Genomic DNA, 19,715 nt, shown 5'->3' on the forward strand with positions numbered 1-19,715 from the left:
CCAAACACTGGACTTCAGTGAGCAGTCTCCAAGCATGGAATCTCAAACAGGCTTTCTGAGAATAGCCTGGACTTTTATCTGCCACAGAGGAAAAACACCACCACCAGAGAGCTGAGTGTACCCAGAACAGACCTGGGGCCACCTTGCAGGCCTGGGGATCTTAGGATACAGGGCTGAGTAGCCTGCAGATTCCCTGGGAGGCTATCAGGACCTTGACCAGATGGAAGGATTTGAGTTAGAGACAAGGAGGGACTCGGGCAGAAACTGGGCTCAAAACCTGAACTCTCATTGACACACACTTAAGAGTTTGGGTTCTGGCATCCTGTCTGTTGGTGAAGATGACCCCAAGTCAGGCTGCCTGAGCCTGGCACACCCTCCTGAGCCTCCCCCAGGACAGGTGTGGAGGAGGAAGTGGCTTAGGGGTGTGGCTGGGATCTTGGGACAAGCTCTGTAGTCAAGAAACCTGGGGATCGCAAGTATGCAGGAGGATCCCGGGGCTCCCTTGCCCCATTCCCAGAGTGAAATCATGCCCTCCAGCTCTTCGGGGTCCACCGGGAAGTCCCCTCATGGGCTATCCTCATCCAGGCCCTCCCACGGTCTTACCTTTGCCCTCTCTAATCGCTGGGATCTGCTCCCGGCCTCCATGGCTGTGTTTAAAGTCCACCTCTGGGGAACACAGGCTGACTGTTCCGATAAGCCCAGGCACGGGGCTGTGTGTGTCCCCAGGCTTCCTGGGACCCTGGCTGGGGTGGGGGGCGAGAGCAGCGTCCGACTGGCGAGCAGGATGAAGCTGCCCTGCGGCTTCTTCCTCCTGTGGCTTGGCCTGGCGGGCAGCCTGGCTCAGAGCGACCCCAGCCCCAAGGGAGAGGAGTCTTACTCGGACTGGGGCCTTCGGCACCTGCGGGGCAGCTTCGAGTCGGTCAACAGCTACGTGGATTCCTTCATGGAGCTGCTGGGAGGCAAGAACGGAGTCTGTCAGTACCGGTGCCGATATGGTGAGTACCCCGGGTGCCTACTCTGGAGGGGGGATGGGGGAGGGGGGTTGGGTCACCGGCAGCGCAGCAGGTCACATCTGTCCTACACCGGCTAGGCCAGGTTGCCAGACTGAGCGAATCAGGTGTAGTGACATCGTCAATCCAGGCAGACAACAAATTCCTGCGAGGAGCCTGGGGTGACATTTGGGATCTCGATCTCCCGATCGATCGATTATGATTGATCTGAAACTCAAGCCCCACTCAGCCTCCCGGGAGTCTTCGCAGAGGCCCTTTATGAGTTTGCTGGGAGGCTGGGGCTTAAGAGAAGGTAGTTAGCAGTGTGGGACAGGAGGGCGCGGTGAGAGGGACCTCGAGGTCTCTGAGATGCTCTTAGGGAAGGGGACTGAACCTGGTGTTCAATTTTGGAGATTTTGCCTGCGGTCAAACAACTCCTCCGAATCCTGGAATCCTAGAATCCTAGAGAGCCCGAAAGGACTCTTTCTGCCGCAGACCTCTGGCTGGCAGCGATTTGCCTAGACGCTCCCGAGGGAGAGGTCCCAGCCCTGGCCCACTCAGTAGCCTCGGGCATCACTGCTGCCCACCAGGGACCCCAGAGCTAGACACCAGAGGCAGAGTTGGGAACTGGGTTGGGCACCCATGCCTACCTTGGGCGATTTGCAAAGCCTGCCTGTGAGCTAGGCAGGAGACTAGCTAGTGTCGCCCTCGCTCTCCCAAAGAGGCGGGAGCCCAGCCCCTGCCCGGGTCTGGCAGCTCCCACAGCGGGTGAAAAGCCTTGTTGGTAATGTGGTGCTGGGAATTTTAACTCGGGGCTATTTGCCAAGTGTGTGGTCCACCACTGAGCTGCACCTGGGCCTTCAAATGCTCTTCCGGAGCACGCAGCACACGCCTCTGAATTTAGTTTATGCAAATGCCCCGCAGGAGGCTCTCAGATGGAAATGCCAAGTCTATTTAGCCTAGCCCGGAAACATGCTTGGGAAACACTTTCTCAGCAGACAGCACTAGCTTTCCAGAGACACTCACAATCAGTGTCCAGAGACATGTTGCATGGCCTTACCCCTCTGGCCCTCATCTTTGGGGAGAGAAAAATGGCGTCCTTGCGTACTAACAGCGGCCAACCAGGAGATAATGGTTAAACCATTGTTCTCAGTAGGCTTAATGTCACTGAGGCACCTGCAAAAAACGGTGCTTCAGCGCACCAGGGAAACGTCATGGAGTCAAATCCTGGGCCCCTCAGCCTCATATTTACCCAAAGTTGGGTGCATAAATGCAGAGGCCCCGTCCCTGCAGTAAGCCGCCTAGTTTCCCCTGAAGAGGCAGCAAAGGGTTAATACCTGCCATTTGAATCAACACAGACGGTTGTCAATAATACCCAAGGTTTAGCAAACATCCAACAGCAGGACTTCTTGTCAAACTGTGAACCCAACCCTGTTCTTCCTTCCCTAGCAAAATGGCATCCAAAGACTTCAGCCGATTTGGGTTAGACAGCCTCGGACTGGGAAGGGCCAGTCGACTCCCCATCCAATCTTGGCTACTCCGGAGGCTGAGACAGGACAAGCTCGAGTTCCAGGCCAGCCTGGCTACATAGTGAGACCCCTGAGGTCCCCTCTCAACTCACCTCCCCTAGAAAGAATGCTTAAACATCAATCTTTAAAAATACTTTTAGGTCAACAAAAATAATAGTGGATATCTATGGAGAAAACCTGATGCTTTGATCCGCTGTGGAAAGATTTAACAGCTGACTATCATATCCACTGGCTCTTACCAACTTTCCTTTTATTTGCCGTGAGACTGTTAAAAGTCTACTCTTTCGGAGGTGCTCAGAGTGTGTTGCTTTGCCTACAGCTGTGTCGAGACGCTTGCTGGAAATAATCAAGGGAGGGAGGGCTTATGTTTCTCCTCAGGACTCCAGAGATCTCTGCTTATCAAGGGGGAAGGCAAGGCTGAGGAGGAACTATGGGTGGAGGGAGCTTGAAGTGGAGGCTGATTCACCAGGCAACATTGGGAATCAGAGATAGCCAGGCTGGGTGTATCAAAGGCCTGATCCTGGACAGCAACTTCTGACACACAGACCCTCACTCATCTTCCCCAGAGAGTATTATCAGCCAGAAAACTGACACTCAAAACCTGAACCCGTGGGGAGCAGTGTGTGTGTGTGTGTGTGTGTGTGTACACATACTCATATATATGCATGGAGGCCAGAGGAGGACATCCATGTCTTGAATGATCATGCTTCACCTTGTTCCTGGAGACAGTTCTCTCACTGAATGTGGAGCTAGACTGGCAGTCAGGAAGTCACAGACATCCTGTCTCTGTGTTCTTACAGCCTTGGGGTTACAGGTGCATGAGCAGCCGTGCCCAGCTTTTTGCATAGATGCTACAGATTTGCCCTCCGGTCCTGATGCCGCACACCAAGCATCAGGTGTACATCCTTACCCACGGAGGCATCTCCCCAGTTCCCATGGAACATTTTAGGTTCAAATCATAATAGAAATATGCAACACATTGTCATTAGCGGTGATCATCTGTACAGTAGATTCCTAAAACTTACCCCTTCTATGAGCCCCTAGACCAAGATCTCCTTTTTCTCAACCCCCCTCCTCTCAGGCTTTCTATACTGTGTTTCCAAGAAATTGACTTTTCTTTCTTATTTCCTTTCTTACTTGAGACCATAGAGTATGTGCTTTTCTGATTTATTCCACCCAGTGCAATGATTTCCAGCTCCAGAATGATAGGGTTTCCTCTTGAAGGTGGAGTAGCACTCCACTGTGTACACACGTTTTCTTTATCTATCCCATAAAAGACTTCTTTTCAACACGCTCTCTTCAATTCTGTTGGATATATACCAGAAGTGGGGATGCTGGCCTGTGTAGCAGTTCTGTTCTTAGTTTTTAGTTTTCTTTAAATTTTTTTTAATTTTTTAATGTGTGTTATTGTTTTTGCCTGCATGTATGTCTATGTGAGGGTGTCAGATCCCCTGGAATTAGAGTTATAGACAGTTGTGAGATGTCATGTGGGAGCTGGGAACTGAACCCAGATCCTCTGGGAAAGTAGTCAGTGCTCTTAACCACTGAGCCATCTCTCCAGCCCATAGTTTTGAGTTTTCTGAGGAGCCTCCACAGTGCTTTCCAAATGGCTATACTCAATAACATTCCCACCATTGGGGAACGAGTTCCCTTTTGCTACGTCCTCACCACTTCCATCTGTCACTAAGAGCCGTTCTAGCAAGTGTAAGGTGATGTCTCCTGTGGTCTCCATTTCTATTTCCCGGTTTAATGGGAGATGCATCTTTTCATGTCTGCCCATCACTTGTTTGCCTTCTTCAAACTTTTTCTTTTTTTAATTTTGTTTTATGTGTATGGGTGTTCTGCTTGCATGTCTGTGTATGGCACATGTGTCTGGTGGCTGTGAAGGCCAGAAGGGGGCACCAGAGTCCCTGGAACTGGAGTTAGCACCAAGTGAGTGCTGGGACTCGAACCCAGGTCCTCTGCAAGAGCAGCCAGTTCTCTTAAACTTTCTTCTTTTTTTCTCTCTCTCTCTGTCCTTCTTTCTTCCTTTCTTTTCTTTTCTTTTTTTAGAAACAGCTTTGGCCACTTTAAAGTCGGGTTGTGTTTACGCTATCACTCCTCTCTGTATTTTGGATGTTAACCTTTTATTAGCTGCACAGTTTGCAAATCCATTCTCCCTGCCCCTCTGTTGTCTCAGCTCCGCCATTACTCCTGCTGCTGTTCCAAAGCTTTTCACGCTAGCAAATCTCTACCTTTTTAAATATCTGTGTCTCCTATAATCCAGGCTAGCTTCAAACTTTCTATGTAGCCAAGGATAACCTTGAATTTCGATCTTCTTGCCTCCACCTCCTCCAATCTCCTACTGAGATTATAAATACAGGCCAACAATCCCAGGCTCACTCACTCAGTACTGGGGCTCAAATCCAAGGATTCAGGTGGCCAAGTACTCTACTGCCTGAGCCCCATTCCCATTTTTGTGTTTTCTAGAGGTATTTTTATCTGTCTGAAATTTCACAGAACTCCACACACTTGTGAGTTTGCCTGCTTTCCTCACAAAGGACTTTCTTACGGCCTTCACTGGATTCTCAGAAGCCTGTGAAAAGAAAAAAACACCCACAGATGTAGGAGCCAACAGGTTGTCTCGGTGCTGGGGTGATGGGTCTCCCAGTTTGCTGAAGAAGGGGGTCCTAGGATTTGGGGCTCTGGGTAGTTAAACAGATATGGGACTAGGTAGACCAAGACAAGTTGAATCAGGAAGCAACTTAATCTATTTTAGTGCTTGACATGAAAAGTCTATGTGTTGATGGAATGGACACTATTTTGCTGCCTCCCATCAATTCGCTGCTCATTTGGGCATTTCTGGAGATTGCCAGGTGTATGTGCACAGTACCCTCGCCGGCCCCTCGGGGGAAGCAGCGACGTGAGGACAGCCTCACCCTCCACAAGAGACATTCTGTGATCTGTGATATACCTTTCTCCCAGTCTTTTTATTGACCGAAATGAGAGAGGAGAAACGTTGGCCAAGAGCACAGGACTCGTGGCTGGAGGCGGCATTGTTGGGTGTCGTGGCTCACTCTTCCTTGAACCTCCCTCCCGAAGTCTCTCAAGTGTTTTATGATGTTAACTTTGTTTAGAAGGTTTGACGTTTTATGAGATCAAACTTGTCAAGCTCTTTATGGCCTCTGACTTTTGCATCTTGATTAGAAAAGCATCCCCAGTTCAAGACTGTAGCAATATTCTCTGATGTCTTTCCCCCTGGAAACAGCCACAGCTGACGCATAATAAATGAGTGTGGCTGTGCCCAATAAAACTTCTTTATGGGCACTAAAATTTGAATTTCATATCATTTTCTCACGTCATAAAATATTATTCTTGTTTTGATTCCCGCCTCCGATCATTAAAATAGATGAAGCCTATTCCTAGTTGGCAGGTTACAAAAGGCTGGCAGCCAGTGGCGCTACCACTTGCCAAGGAACTAGAGTTTCAACTTGTCAAGCAGACCAGGAAATGCCTCTCCATGTCAACGTAGCTTGTTGCTGATGCCTAGGCTCAGAGCATCAAGCCAGAAAGCACAGCTCCAGGCTGGGGTGTGTTATCTCTGCCTAGATTTAGCTGTCACTTCCAATACAACTCTCTCCCCGAGGCAGCTTCCTGAAGTTCATACTCAACCCTGCGTCACCAGGACTGCAGGCAGGACGGCCATTCCATCATCTTTCAAACTGACACGGAGATTTCTCTTCTGTGATTTCTTAAGTGCAAAAAGACCAGGGGTGACTTGGGAAATAACCAGAGTCTGCAGCAAGCACTTTCTCCCGCACTCATTAAAAAGATGCCTTTGAGGGCTGGAGAGATGGCTCAGAGGTGAAGAGCACTTGCTGTTCTCCCAGAGGACCCGGGGTTCAATTCCCAGTACCCACAGGATGGTTCACAATCATCTGTAACTGGTCTCCAAGGACACCAGGCATACATGTGGTATGTAGACACACATACATGCAGGCAGAGCACCCACACACATACAATAAGAAACAACTTAAGAAGAAAATTTAAAAGACACATTGTCTGTGATTCAGACATTAGTCTCTTTTAAGTTTTCTCTGATACACAAAAAGGTAACTTGTGTAGAACACTTGAAAAAGGACAATCTGAACATCAGAAAGAAGACCCCTAATCTTAGGAGACAACCACATTGAATTATACCACACAGTTCAATTGTTTGCCCATGTGACTCAATTAGTGATATCAGACTCTGTTCCCCATTGTGATACACCTACACACCCACATACCACCCTCTCCCAGCCCCCCCCACATACTCACGCTCACCCACCCCCACACATACACATGCTCACACATACACACAACACTCTCACATATTCTGTCTCTGTCTCTGTCTCTGTCTCTCTCTCATACCACCCTCTCTCACACATATACACCTCTCTGTGTGTCTGCCTGTCTGCCTGTCTCTCTCTCTCATTTTCTTTCTCTCTCTAATACACATACAAACAAATGAACAAACAAACAAACAAACAAACAAAAAAACCCAAACCAAAGCCCAAACAAAACCAAAACAGAGAATCAGCAACCCCAAGGACTAGAAGTCATAATATAATATTTCAAATTATTGAATAAACAGAAAGTATAGTTTTACAAACAAAGCCTAATGAAAAATGAATGCTCAAGCCTGAAGGAAGGAATCAATAGAATTCAAATGAAAAATATCACTCGTGAAAGAAAAACTTCAATGGGTCAATTAAACAGATTAGTCCATCTCAAGAAAATTAGTAAATGGAACAACATAATTCAGTATTTTAAATTAGATCCAGAAAATATATTTGATAAGGCATGCCAGAATTCAGGAGAGAGAAAAAAAAAGTAAAATATGAAAGGGAGATTAGTATGTATGGAGATACATGAAGGATAGAAAGGAAATACACAGCCCAAGAGGAAAAAAAGAAGCAAGTGAGGCAAAGAAAGTATGTATACAGCAACAGCAAGTTTCCCAGGAATGAGTGGTGCCTGAGTCTTCTGCTCCAGGAAGCAGGAAAAGGAGAGGTCCCCCTTCTAGGTTCCCTGTAGTGAAGAAGAAGGATGTGGGGAGGTTGGAACCATTGAGCATTGCTGCTTAGGATGAAGGATAGTACTGCTGTTAGGGAAAACAGTGTGTGTCAGGGGGGTCCTCAAAAAACTAAATACAGGGTCATCACACGACCCAGAAATCCTACTCCTCCAGCACAGCTCATCTCTGCCATACACACCCTAGAGAAGCAATTCAAACCGGGAGGACTTATCTTGGTTCACAGTCTCAGAGGGATCGGCAGTTCCCTGTGGCAAGGAAGGCAGGGCCAAGCTCATGGAGACAGGAGTGTGTGCCAGAGGGTCCCCCTGCTCTGTCACAACAGGAAGCAGTCAGGTTAAGGTTTTGTGATGACTCCCCCACCCAGCACAACTGAACTAGCTCCTTTGACACATTTGCAAGATCTTGCTCCATGAGCACGTCGAAGCATCCAGACTGTCTCCTCCAAGTTTCTGAACACCAGATGTTTGTTTTGTTCTGTGGTCAGTGATGCTTGGTCTGCACTTGCCAAGACTCCCTAAGCTTCCTTCAGTGCGGAGTCAATCTCTTTGATGGCACAGCACGACCCCGATTCTGTCCGTGTGTGACCAGCCAATGGACTGTTCTGAATTGTGGGGTGTGGCCCCACAATGTCTGGAGGAGATAGTTCAGTTTGTAAAAAAGTAAAGTGAAATTTTTGGTAACCTCCTCCTCACTACCAATCTAATGTGAATATCTTATGGGGGACAGTGATATTTAAAGGAAAAATGGAATGTGCTTTTAGGAAATTTTTGTTTAATGAGTGAATGTCAAATGTTTGACTTCTAAACATTTCTTCTACTTGTCTCTTTTCTTCCTGCTAGGAAAGGCGCCGATGCCCAGACCTGGCTACAAACCTCAGGAGCCCAATGGTTGCGGTTCCTATTTCCTGGGCATCAAGGTACCAGGAAGTGTATGTACCACTATTATTACCTTCTTGATTGGTGTGTTTTCGAGTATGAGCAATCCAAGGGCTATGATCACTGATGGAAGCGATCATTTATGGAATCCACTCAAGCAGTGTGATTTGGTATTTTAAATAAGACTAGGGGGAGGGAGAGATTTTCAAGGCAGACACTTGAGTTCTTTCTCTCAAAGCCTGCTGTCTCTCAGCTAAGCTTCTGGTATAATTGAACTTCAAAATCACCTCTATAAGCATTGGCTACGATTTATGGCATCAAGATATAATGTAAAGATGACTGGATGACGTTGACTTATTTAAGCTAGTAATTCATTCCAGTGATGGACTGGTACTGGCCAGAAAGAACTGATTGTAATGGCTGACTTCTGCATGCAGACTTCCTGTTCAAAGTGTCAGATCAACAGAGCCTGGAGTTTGATGCAGCTGCTGTTTACTGAGATTTGTTAGCACACCACTGACCCTTTCTCAGACTATCAGCTTCTTCTAGGAGGGAGCGATGACTTGATCTCCTTGAAGGGTCTGGTTTTTGTAGAGTGCTTGCCCCACATGCATGAAGCCCTTAGGTAGTGCCACATAAACTAGATAGAGGGGTACATGCCTGTAATTCCGGCATTCCAGAGATTGAAACAGGGGGCTCAGAAGTTCAAGGTCATCTTTGACTACACAGTGAATCTGAGGCCAGCCTGGGCTACACGAGACTCTGTCTCAAAAGTTAGGGGTTGGTTTGGGTGATAGCTCAGTCAGCAAGCGCGTGCTTTGCAACCAAGAGAACCTGAGTTTGGTCCCGGGACCCCACATTAAAGTCTGGTCATGGTGACATTTGCTTGTAATGCCAGTACAGCCAGGTGCTTAGGGCTCCCTAGTCATCTATTTGGAAAGTTCCAGGCCAAAGATGGACCCTGACTTAAAACAAACACACAAACAAGTATTGGCACCTGGGAAATAATAACTGAGGTTGTCCTCTGGCCTCCATTCAAAAGCTCACATGCACACACACACACACACACACACACACACACACACACACACACACAGAGAGAGAGAGAGAGAGAGAGAGAGAGAGAGAGAGAGAGAGAGAGAGAGAGAATTTCATAGGTTGCCTTTGACCTGCCCTTTAGAAGAGAGGATTCATATAAAATGTAGCTACAGGTACATCAATTATGATATTGAATTGTGTCCTGTGTGTGTATGTGTGTTTGCATTATGTCCTGTGTGTGTGTGTGTGTGTCTATGAGCACATGTGCATTCAAATACTTATGCACATGTGTGCATGTGTGTGTGGAAGCCAGAGGTTGACACTTGATGTTTCCTTCAATTGCTCTCCAACTTGTTTTTGTTTGTTTATTAGTGTGTGTGTGTGTGTGTGTGTGTGTGTGTATGTGTGTGTGTGTGTGTACGCCCCTAGAGGGCAACTTGCTGGTGTTTTCTCCTTCCACTCTGTGGATCCTGGTGATTGAACTCAAGTCTTCAGGCTTGGTGCCAGGAGCTTTTACCCATGGAGCCATCTTGCCTTCCCTCTACCTTATTTTTATTATTTGTTTGTTTGCTTGTTTGTTTAGAGACGGGGTCTCTTGTTGAACCTGGAGCTCATCACTTGGCTAGGCCAGCTGGCCAGTCAGCTTCAGGGATCTGGCTGTCTCCACAGCACTGGGGTTACAGGCATGCTACCATGCTCGGCTTTTGTGTGTGTGCTGGGGTCAGAACCCTGGCCCACTCACTCACACAGCGGGCTCTTTACTGACTGAACCCTCTCCCCAGATCCTCCTCATTTTTTGAGCAGAGTCTCTCACCGAATCTAGATCTTACCAATTAGCTAGACTGCCTGGCCCTCGATCCTCTCATCTCCACCTTCCCTGGATGGGCTACAGGCTGCCAACTTTTAAGTGGGCACTTAGAGTTGACTATCAGGTCTTTGTGTCCGCTTGGCAAGTACCTTACTGACATCCATCTCAGGCCCTGAATAGTCTCTTTTTAAAAAATATTTTTCATATATCAAATAATAGATGTTTAAATGGTATTTTTTGTGTATGGGTGTTTTTGCTTGCGTGTATGTCTCTGCACTATATGCCTGCAGTGCCTATGGCAGCCAGAAGAGGGCGTGAGATCCTCTGGGACTGAAGTCACTGACTGTTTCGAGGTACCATGTCAATGCTGAGTCCCCTGGAAGCTCAGTCAGGGCTCTCAACCTCTGAGCCACCTCCCCAGCCCCCTGAATTGTATCTTAATACAGCTAAGCCTCAATTTTTAGCTGATTCAGGAATTTCACTGGGCAGTTGCTGTGTAAGCGGCCCCACGGGCCTTCTAACTGACCTGCTGCTCAGCTATTGGCATTTCCACACCAACTGCAGAAAGGTCCTCTATCCTCTGGGCAATTTTCATGCATCTGTCAGAAATACGTACTCACACACTGGTTTTGTTAGAAGCTTGAATGCCATTGGCTGGACATGTTTTAAGTACGTGAAATGTTACAAGACACTAAAATGTCTTGGAGAAACACTTGTGTCTCTCTACACAGTGTTCTTGTCCCTTACACTGGGGCCAGCCTATTCTCCATCAGCAGTAAGTATATATCCACGAGCAAGACTATCCTGTCAACTGAGTGAATTAGAGAAATGACCTATTTTCAGCTGTGAGTTTAGTCATTCCAGAAGGGGATGCATGGGGACTGAGGACGTAGCTCAGTGGTCAAACACTTCCCTGCATGTGCAAGGCCTTGAGTTCAGTCCCCAGTGCTGCCAAAATCAATCAATCAATCAATCAATCAACCAATCAACCAACCAACCAACCAATCAATCAATCAACCAGTTAATGTAGTACAGTGGTGGTGCATGCTTTTAATCCCAGCATTCAAGGGGTAGAAGTAGGTAGATCTTTGTGAGTTCAAGGCCAGCCAGAGCTACACGGTGAAACCATCTCAGAAAACAAACCAACAAATGGGATTCTATTTAGAAGTATTTAGTAGTATGTCACGCTATTTAGGAGTAGTTCAGGTATCTCCCATCCAATCCAGTGGAATGGTGGTCATTACACTGGCCTTGTCATAGGGTGGCCAGACAGCATCCTTCGCCTCAGGCATCAGACAGCCTATCAAGACTTGCAGTACCCAGTTTGTGTCCCATCTAAAGAGCTGGCTGTCTTTAATGTGATTTTGTTGTTGTTTTGCTTTGCTTAAGGGCATTTTAAACAGTGGAGTCCTTGTTGTGTCAGGTGGCCTTGGATTAGTAAGGACCTGAAAGGCACTAGGTGGAGAGGCTCTCTAATCTCTGATGACACTCCTCACCCATGCCCTGAGAGCAAATTTCGCCATCTCCCATCCACATCCCAACTTCCAAAGCCAGGTGTGGAGGCAGGAGGATTCACTCAAGGCCATAATGAGTCTGGGGCCAGCCTGAACTACATAAGAACCTGTCTGGAAAAACTAGCAAACAAGAAACCAAGCCCAGATTATCAGGAAACTGCAAAGGTGTCTAAGATGCCCTCTCCAGCACTAAGATCACCTTCTCTGTGATCTCCTGCACCACTGAATGCTCTCATGCACCACTGAATGCTCTCATGCATCACTGAATGCACTCATGCACCACTGAGTGCTCTCATGCACCACTAAATGGGCTCATGTACCACTGAATGCTCTCATGCATCACTGAATGCACTCATGCACCACTGAGTGCTCTCATGCATCACTAAATGGGCTCATGCACCACTGAATGCTCTCATGCATCACTGAATGCACTCATGAACCACTGAATGCTCTCATGCACCACTGAATGCTCTCATGCACCGCTGAATGGGCTCATGCACCACCATTAAATGCTCTCATGCACCACTAAATGGGCTCATGCACCACTGAATGACTCATGCATCACTGAATGGGCTCCCACACCACCGAGTGTGCACATACCCCTGTTTTTATTTTTTTTAAAACTATCTCCTTCTTGTTCAGGATTATGTGGAAACTCTAACTCTGAAGGCAAAGCTATTTATCAATTTGGCAAATAAGTTTGGTATGTGGTGCTGAGACTCAACCTTGGTACTTCAGGTACTGCCAGTGAACCAGACTCTAAGGCTGGCAAAGCTTCTTCCATGCACACACATGCTTGCCTGCCTGTGTATGTATGTTTGTTTCCTGCTAAAACCTTTGACACACTAAATAAACTGACTTGTTAACCTGCTCATTCTCTCTCTCTGCTCTGAGTCTACTTGAATTTTATTTCATCTCCTCTTCCTCCTCCTCCTCCTTCTTTTAAGACAGGGGCTTATGTAGTCCAGGCTAGCCTCAAGCTTGAAATGTAGCCTGAAGATGACTTTAAACTTCTGGTCCTCCTGCCTCTGCCTCACAAATGCTGGGATACAGGTTGCCAGGCCTGGTTTATGCAGTTCTGGGGATAAAACTCAAGGCTTCATGCGCGCTAGGCAAGCACTCTCCCGGCTGAGTCACATCCCAGGTCTATGTACCCTCCTTTCTCATGACACTCTCAGTCTTCCGCTGTCCCCACAACCCCTGTGTCCCAACTGTGTGATGCTCTCCCATCGGATGCCACAGTCGGTACAGCTGTTGACAGGATGCTTAGTGCGTGCCATGCTGTGTTCTGACGTCATTCCTCACGTGGTTGGGCAGTTAGTGTCCTGCACCCCGTTTTTCTCCCCAACTCACATACACCCTTCAAACAGTGCTAGAGAGGACAGGTCCTTGAAAGGCCAGCCATGCCCCAGTTACTTGAGGCTGAATTGTTCCGAGTAGTCACAGAATCTTTTTCCTCAGCAGACTCTCAGGCCCAAAGGTAAAGTTTGAACCACATGTGAATCTCCTGATGCTCTGCCATCATCTCGATTGCCCCTCTGGTTTCTGTGTTCACACCACATCTGGCTGTGGATTTGAAAATAAACTAATCTCACAAAAGGAAAGATGAAAAAAAAAAAAAAGGCTCGAGTCACGTATGACGCTAATAACAACATCAAAATTCAGCGTCCAATGACTCGGAGCTTCTCCTTCCAAGTCCTTGGCGTTTCTGAACGGATCTAACGCGTGGCACCCCCTTGAGAAGTGGCTAGTTCATATCGAGGTGGACAGGGTTGCCTCAGGTCCTGGGTCTCAACGTGGCGCTCTCCTGCTTCACTTTTCCAGATGGACCTGGGCATCCCGGCGATGACCAAGTGCTGCAACCAGCTGGACGTCTGCTATGACACCTGCGGTGCCAACAAATACCGCTGCGATGCGAAATTCCGATGGTGTCTCCACTCCATCTGCTCTGACCTCAAGCGGAGCCTCGGCTTCGTCTCCAACGTGGAAGGTAGGGCTCTTAAGGACACTTCCCCGTGGCAGGGAGTTTCGCTCCTGTCTCCACACTGGGAGCCAGGGCGCCCTTCACTGGGAGGGATGGTCAGAGCGTGCTGGAAAGACTGAGGGAGAGTCCAGGCACTCTTTCACGAAAGGTCTTGCTGCCCATGTACTGCTGGCACCATCCCTGCTGGAAAAGGGCACAGCAACGCTTCCACGGGATAAAAACCTTCCCTTTAAGACTGGAGACAAAGCGTCCACGCCCCTGTCAAATATCTTTCCACTCGGTAGTCCCTCTCTGCAGGACCACGTGGTTTGGCTAACGTGCCTTTCCATATTTGCTTTCACTCTGGGTAGGAACTTTAAAAATCCTCTTCTGTGTGTTTTCAGCTTTCTGTGGGCTTCCGGATAATTATTTTTAAACCCAGCCTAACTACCGAGCTCCCAGCTCCGACTCTGTAATTTCTTTCTCCTAATTTACTGTCCAAAAGGTTTTAATCTCTCCACTTCTGACGCCAGAACACGATAACCTGGTATTAATGTTCAAAGCTCCCAGATGGGAAAGGTTGAAAACCAGGGTCCTGTGAGCCACAGAGTAAATTACCAACTGTGGGGACAAGCTTGGACGTGGCTCATAGAACCGTGTCTAGAATATGGGAATGCCGGTAATGAACTGGGCCTTGTAGAAGGGAGAACTCTCTATCCTGTGTCCACAAAGGGCAGCAGAGAACTGTTGTTGATGTAGGTTCAGGTCAGGTGACTGCTCCAGGCCAATGTCCTATTGATTTTTTCCTTCCTAAGTATCTTATCGCTCTCCCACTGGCCAGGTTACTGTAAATTCCGTTTTTACGTTCTCTCCAAGTGAGGGCCATCCACTGGGACCAACTACATTTTAATATCACCTAAATCTGACAGCCTCTGCTTACAGTTGAAGCCACTTGAAAAAAAATTTTTTTCCCTATAGACTAAATAAAACTCTGGAGTTCGGCTTGCACAGCTCTTTCTAGGTCGGCCCTAGGCGACCTCCTTAGCATCATTCAGACATCCGGATCTCCCTTTGGACCCCCACACTGAAATCTAACAGGGTTGAAGACCCAGGCTTTCTACCCTTAAGTTCCTTCTGCACGAAACATTCTGAGTATGTGTTGGTGGTACTTAGACAGTGTATTTGAGATGTAATTTACGTATGATTTACCTCTGTTAAATACTAGTTGAAAATGTCTACAGAGTCGCATGCTCAACTCCATATTCATCATCTCCCAAAGAAAGCTCATAGCCAATTTCCCTCTAACTCCTCTTGCTCAGCCCAAGGCAACCATCAGTCTAATTTCTACCTCTATTGATTTGCCTAGTCTAGACTTTTTATATAATGGAATCAAAATACATGGATGTCTGTGACCAGTTTCTTTCATTTATCTATGCTGTATAACAGCGGTTCTCAACCTTCCTAATGCTGTGACCCTTTAATACAGTGCCTCAGATTTTGGTAACCCCCACAACCACAAAATTATTTTTGTTACTTCATAACTATAAATTTGCTGCGGTTATGAATCGAAATATAAATATTCATGTTTTCTAGTGGTCTTAGGCAAATCCTATGAAAGGGTCATTTGGCTCCCAAAGGGGTCTCGATTCACAGATTGAGAACCACTGCTATAGAATGTACTGGAATAATTCCTCTTTATTGCCGAATAATAGTCCACTGTGTGTCTTCCCATGTCATCTTTATCTGTCCATCAGTTGATATCCGGTTTGGCTTTAGCATTAATATTGCTACCATGAACTCTGACATATGAATATCTGCAGGAACCATGTTTTCATTCTTTTGCACATATATGCATATACATATATATAAGAAATTGATGGATTATATGGTTAATATATGTTGAACTGTTCGATAACCTGAAAAATTGTCTTCCTAAACAGCTGTACTCCAAACCTCCAGTTTCTTCACATCCTTGTCAACATTCATTATCATTTTGTCACAGATTCTTGAGTATCTCCCTGACAACTGATGATGTTGAACATATACGTGCTTATGAGATGTGTCTATCCAGGTTCATTACCTTTTTTATTTGCTTTTTTTTTTTTTTTTTTTTTTTTTTTCTGAGACAAGGTTTCTCTGTGTAACAGTCCTGGCTGTCCTGGAACTCACCTTGTAGACTAGGCTGGCCTCAAACTCACAGAGATCCACCTGCCTCTGCCTCCCAAGTGCTGGGACTAAAAGCGTGCGCCGCCGCCCCCCCCCCCCCCCACTTTTTTATTTGCTTTTGACATTGAGTCCAGAGAGCCCTTTGTTTCTTGTCCTTTGTCAGATGAATGATTTACAAGTATTCACTGCCCCACTTTGAGACAGGGTCTCCATGTATCCCAGGATGATGTCAAACTCCCAGATCCTCCTGCCTCAGTCTCCTTGGTCTGGAGATACAGGCGGGTACCACCACAGCAGCTTCTACTCAGTGTTATTATTCTGAGGCCCAGAAAGTTTGAATTTTGAGTAAGTTCAATTTGTTAATTTTCATCAATGGTGTTTTTGCTGTCTTATGTGGTAATAAGGCTTTTTTACCTGCCCAAGGTCAAAAGTATCTACTGATCTTTTCTTCTAAGAGTTTTATTATCTTAGCTTTTGGTGTAGGGTTGTGATCCATTTTGCGGATCATTTGTAGATGGTGGAAGAATGGGGTCCACCTTCATTGTGTGGGTATCCAGCTGATTTAGCACTGTTGTAGGAAATACCATTCTTACCCACATTAAACTGTAAACAGTGGTCTGGCGACTTTTGACCTGATTCTATTCCACCGACCTGCGCCAGCAGGAGCTGGGACAGCCCTGGGTCCCTAGCTCCACAGCGTTTCAGTGAGTCTGGAAGATAAGATGTGTGCTTGACTTGCTCTTCATCCAAATCTTTCTGGACACTAGATTCCTGTCATTTCGATGGATTTTCAGGATTGGCTTGTTAATTTCTACAAGAAATGACAGCTGTCATTCTCAGAGCTTTGTTTGAGTCTGTGGATAAATTCCAATATTGCCACTTTTACAAAATTATATTTTCCGGTACAAGAATATGAATGTCTTCCTAGTCGTTTATCTCTCCATTCATTTCTTCCCACAGTGTTATCATGTTCATAGCATAGGCCTTGCACTTTGTTTGGTAATTCCTTTGTGATGTTACAGTAAATGGAACTATTTTCTTTTTAAAATTTTAATTTGTTTTATCTAATTTATTTTTACTTTATGCTATTGGTGTTTTGCCTACTTGTATGTCTGTGTGAGGGTGTCAGATTTTGGAGTTACAGACAGTTGTGAGCTGCCATGTGGGTACTGGGAACTGAACCCAGGTCCTCTGGAAGAGCAGTCAGTGCCCTTAACCACTGAGCCATCTCTTCAGCCCTTGTCTTATTTTTCACATGTGTGTTCATCACGAAGCCCATGTGAAGGTCTCGGGACAGCTTTCTAGTTTCAGTGTCCCCGGTGATTCTCCTGCGCCTGCCTCTCACCTGATTCTAGGAAAGCTGAAATGCTGCTGTAATCCGCTGCTCCAGCTGTTGTTTCTGCTTGTCTTTGCTACAGACAGGGTCTCACTGTGCAGCCCTGGCTGGACGGGAACTCTGTACACCAGGCTGGCCTCGGACTCAGAGATCCACCTGGCTCTGCCTCCAGAGCTGGGTTTGAAGGTGTGGGCGGCCACTCCCAACTCCAGCTTTTTCACATGGGCTCCAGGGAACAAACTCAGGCTATGTCAGGCGGGGGCTGTTAACCGCTGGGCCCTTTCTCCTGCCCTTTTAATTTTCTTGACAGATGACTTGTTGATGGTGTACAGAAAGACAATCAGTTGGTTTCTGCCTATTGATTTATCCTGCAATCTAGCTGAATGAGTTGATTAGCTCTGATAGGTTTTCAGTGCATCCCTAAGTCTTTACATAAGATGTCACCAGTACATCCTTTCCCACTGTAATTTGAATGCCTTTCTGGCTAGAACTTTAAATGCCCCACAGGAGTGTTAGGACTGCATATCCTTGTATCTTCTCCCTGTCCTGCAGGGAAGAGGAATCAGCCTAACTCTGAGCATGAGACTGGCCCTGCATCTTCCTCGGTGACCTCTGGCAGGTGTGGAAGTCATCCTCCTGGGTTGTTGAGTGTTTCTATCATGGAAAGGGGTTGGAGTCTTTCTGCAGAATGTGGCTTATGGCTTTTATTCTATTGGTAGGTCATATGCTATACTGATTTTAGTGTGTTAAATGAGCTTGCATTCTTAGGATAAGCACCACGTGGGCATGGTGTGAGTCCTCTTGTGTGTTTCTGGGTCTAGTTGACTGGTATCTGTTGAAGATGTTACGTTTAGTCATGAGATATACCTATGAGTGCTTTATTATTCCTCTGGTTTATCTGATTTTTGTTATCAACATAATACTGACATCATAAAATGAAAGACATAATCCTAATTTCTGGAAGCATTTAGAAGGGATTGCTGTTAGTTCTTTAAATATCTAGCAAAAATTCCCTTGAAGCAACAGGGAAGTGTATTTCCTTGAGAGATGTATTTTTGGGGGACCAGCACTGTTTCCATTTTCTATTTTATTGAGTCAGTTCAGCATGGAATTTCCATTTCCTCTAAGTTGTCTAAATTTCCTGGCATGTCATGGTGTCCCTTATACTAGTGAACCAGAGGTCTTTCCCTGGGATGCCTTCCCTCAGAGCCTCTTCTTCCAAGGGAAGGAACCTTTCCACGAGTTCCCAGCTACCTTATGGTTACTGTCTTCATAGTGGAGTATAATTAGCCGCTGTCCTGTTTGCCGGCTCCTCCTCTTGATCCAAACTATGAGATCCTCGAGTTGGGGATGATGTACTGTTTTCTGTTTATCTCTGGCACCCAAGAGAATGAGCCTATCTCTCATACACATATTCTTCAAGCAACAAAGGATTGTTGTACCCCACACTTGAGCAGGACAAGCGATGGGAAACAAAGTAGTATAGTCTGAGTGCGTATTCTAAAATCACGATGGTGTGGGATTTCAGTGACTTTCCCCGGGGGGTACCACACATGTGAGGCACCAGCAAGTACATCTGCCTTATGGGACTGAAGAGGGGCTTTTCTGAAAGCGCCTCTCTTAAAGGTATGCTGGTCCTCTCATTTCTGTGTTCTGTCTGTCATCCTCTGGGGATCACCCGGGAAATACGCTGCCTCACATGCTACGGGATGGCGTCTGCTGACCTTCTGTCTCTCTTCGTCTTTCTCAAGCAGCCTGTGATTCTCTGGCCGACACCGTGTTCAACACCGTGTGGACCCTGGGCTGCCGACCCTTTATGAACAGTCAGCGGGCAGCTTGCATCTGTGTGGAGGAGGAGAAAGAAGAGTTATGAAGACGCGATTCTCCCGGGCTTTGAGTGACACCACGACTCCGCTTCAGGGATGGCGGTGGACAGAGGGGCCGTCCTTTCTTCCAACCCTTTGGAGACTACGGGCTGGAGAAGGGAGACAGCAAGCCTTGTCCTTTGAGGAAAGCTAAGAAAAAAAGGGATGCAGAGGCTGAAGACTGTCCACTCTAACACTGGTCTCCCAGTCAAGACTCATGAGCCTGGAAATTCAGTTCTCAGAACCGCAAGCAGATACCGTCCGATCACAATAGTCACAAGTGAAATCTGGGGGAGCCCAAACATTTGGGAGACAATGACTTTCCTCTGGCCCATGTTTCAGTCGCCAGTGAGCACCTCACATTTAATAAAGTGCACTTTTTAGAAAACGTGAAGAGAGATGAATGAATTTCGTTCTCACCGATGGTTCTGTTTCGCTTAACGAGAACAGAACCTGGCCTGGTAAGTTCTGCCAATGAGGATTCTCCTGGGGGCTCGAGAGACAACAGGTGGGAAAGCGGAGGCGTGGCGGATGAAGGTGGGCTGGAATTAGGGCCCCGAGGTTCCATTTCTCCCT

At 46.8% G+C, this 19,715-nt stretch overlaps 1 protein-coding gene across 3 annotated transcripts; it reads left to right on the forward strand.

The window, feature by feature from the left end:
- Positions 1 to 443: 443 nt before the first annotated feature.
- On the forward strand, positions 444 to 19,527 carry Pla2g12b (phospholipase A2 group XIIB). Of its 3 annotated transcripts, none has more exons than XM_028892447.2 (4): positions 444 to 995; positions 8,414 to 8,490; positions 13,634 to 13,799; positions 19,026 to 19,527. In XM_028892447.2, exons 1-4 carry the CDS (start codon positions 479 to 481, stop codon positions 19,145 to 19,147), a joined length of 882 nt encoding a protein of 293 aa, XP_028748280.2. In that variant the 5' UTR covers positions 444 to 478; the 3' UTR covers positions 19,148 to 19,527. The 3 variants fall into 3 exon arrangements, with proteins under 3 accessions (XP_028748280.2, XP_028748279.2, XP_028748278.2); XM_028892446.2 differs by having other exon boundaries at positions 445 to 995; positions 8,414 to 8,502; positions 19,029 to 19,527; XM_028892445.2 differs by having other exon boundaries at positions 446 to 995; positions 8,414 to 8,502.
- Positions 19,528 to 19,715: the final 188 nt, after the last annotated feature.

Source organism: Peromyscus leucopus, chromosome 16_21 (assembly GCF_004664715.2).
Source record: "Peromyscus leucopus breed LL Stock chromosome 16_21, UCI_PerLeu_2.1, whole genome shotgun sequence".
Taxonomy (NCBI): Eukaryota; Metazoa; Chordata; class Mammalia; order Rodentia; family Cricetidae; genus Peromyscus; species Peromyscus leucopus.

Bases quoted from the DNA above. Each gene is read 5' to 3' on its own strand.
- Pla2g12b (XM_028892445.2), top strand. From the start codon at position 479: ATGCAGGAGGATCCCGGGGCTCCCTTGCCCCATTCCCAGAGTGAAATC. The intron at 996-8,413 runs GTGAGTACCCCG...TCTTCCTGCTAG, and splicing joins TCAGTACCGGTGCCGATATG to GAAAGGCGCCGATGCCCAGA. The intron at 8,503-13,633 runs GTATGTACCACT...TCACTTTTCCAG, and splicing joins GCATCAAGGTACCAGGAAGT to ATGGACCTGGGCATCCCGGC.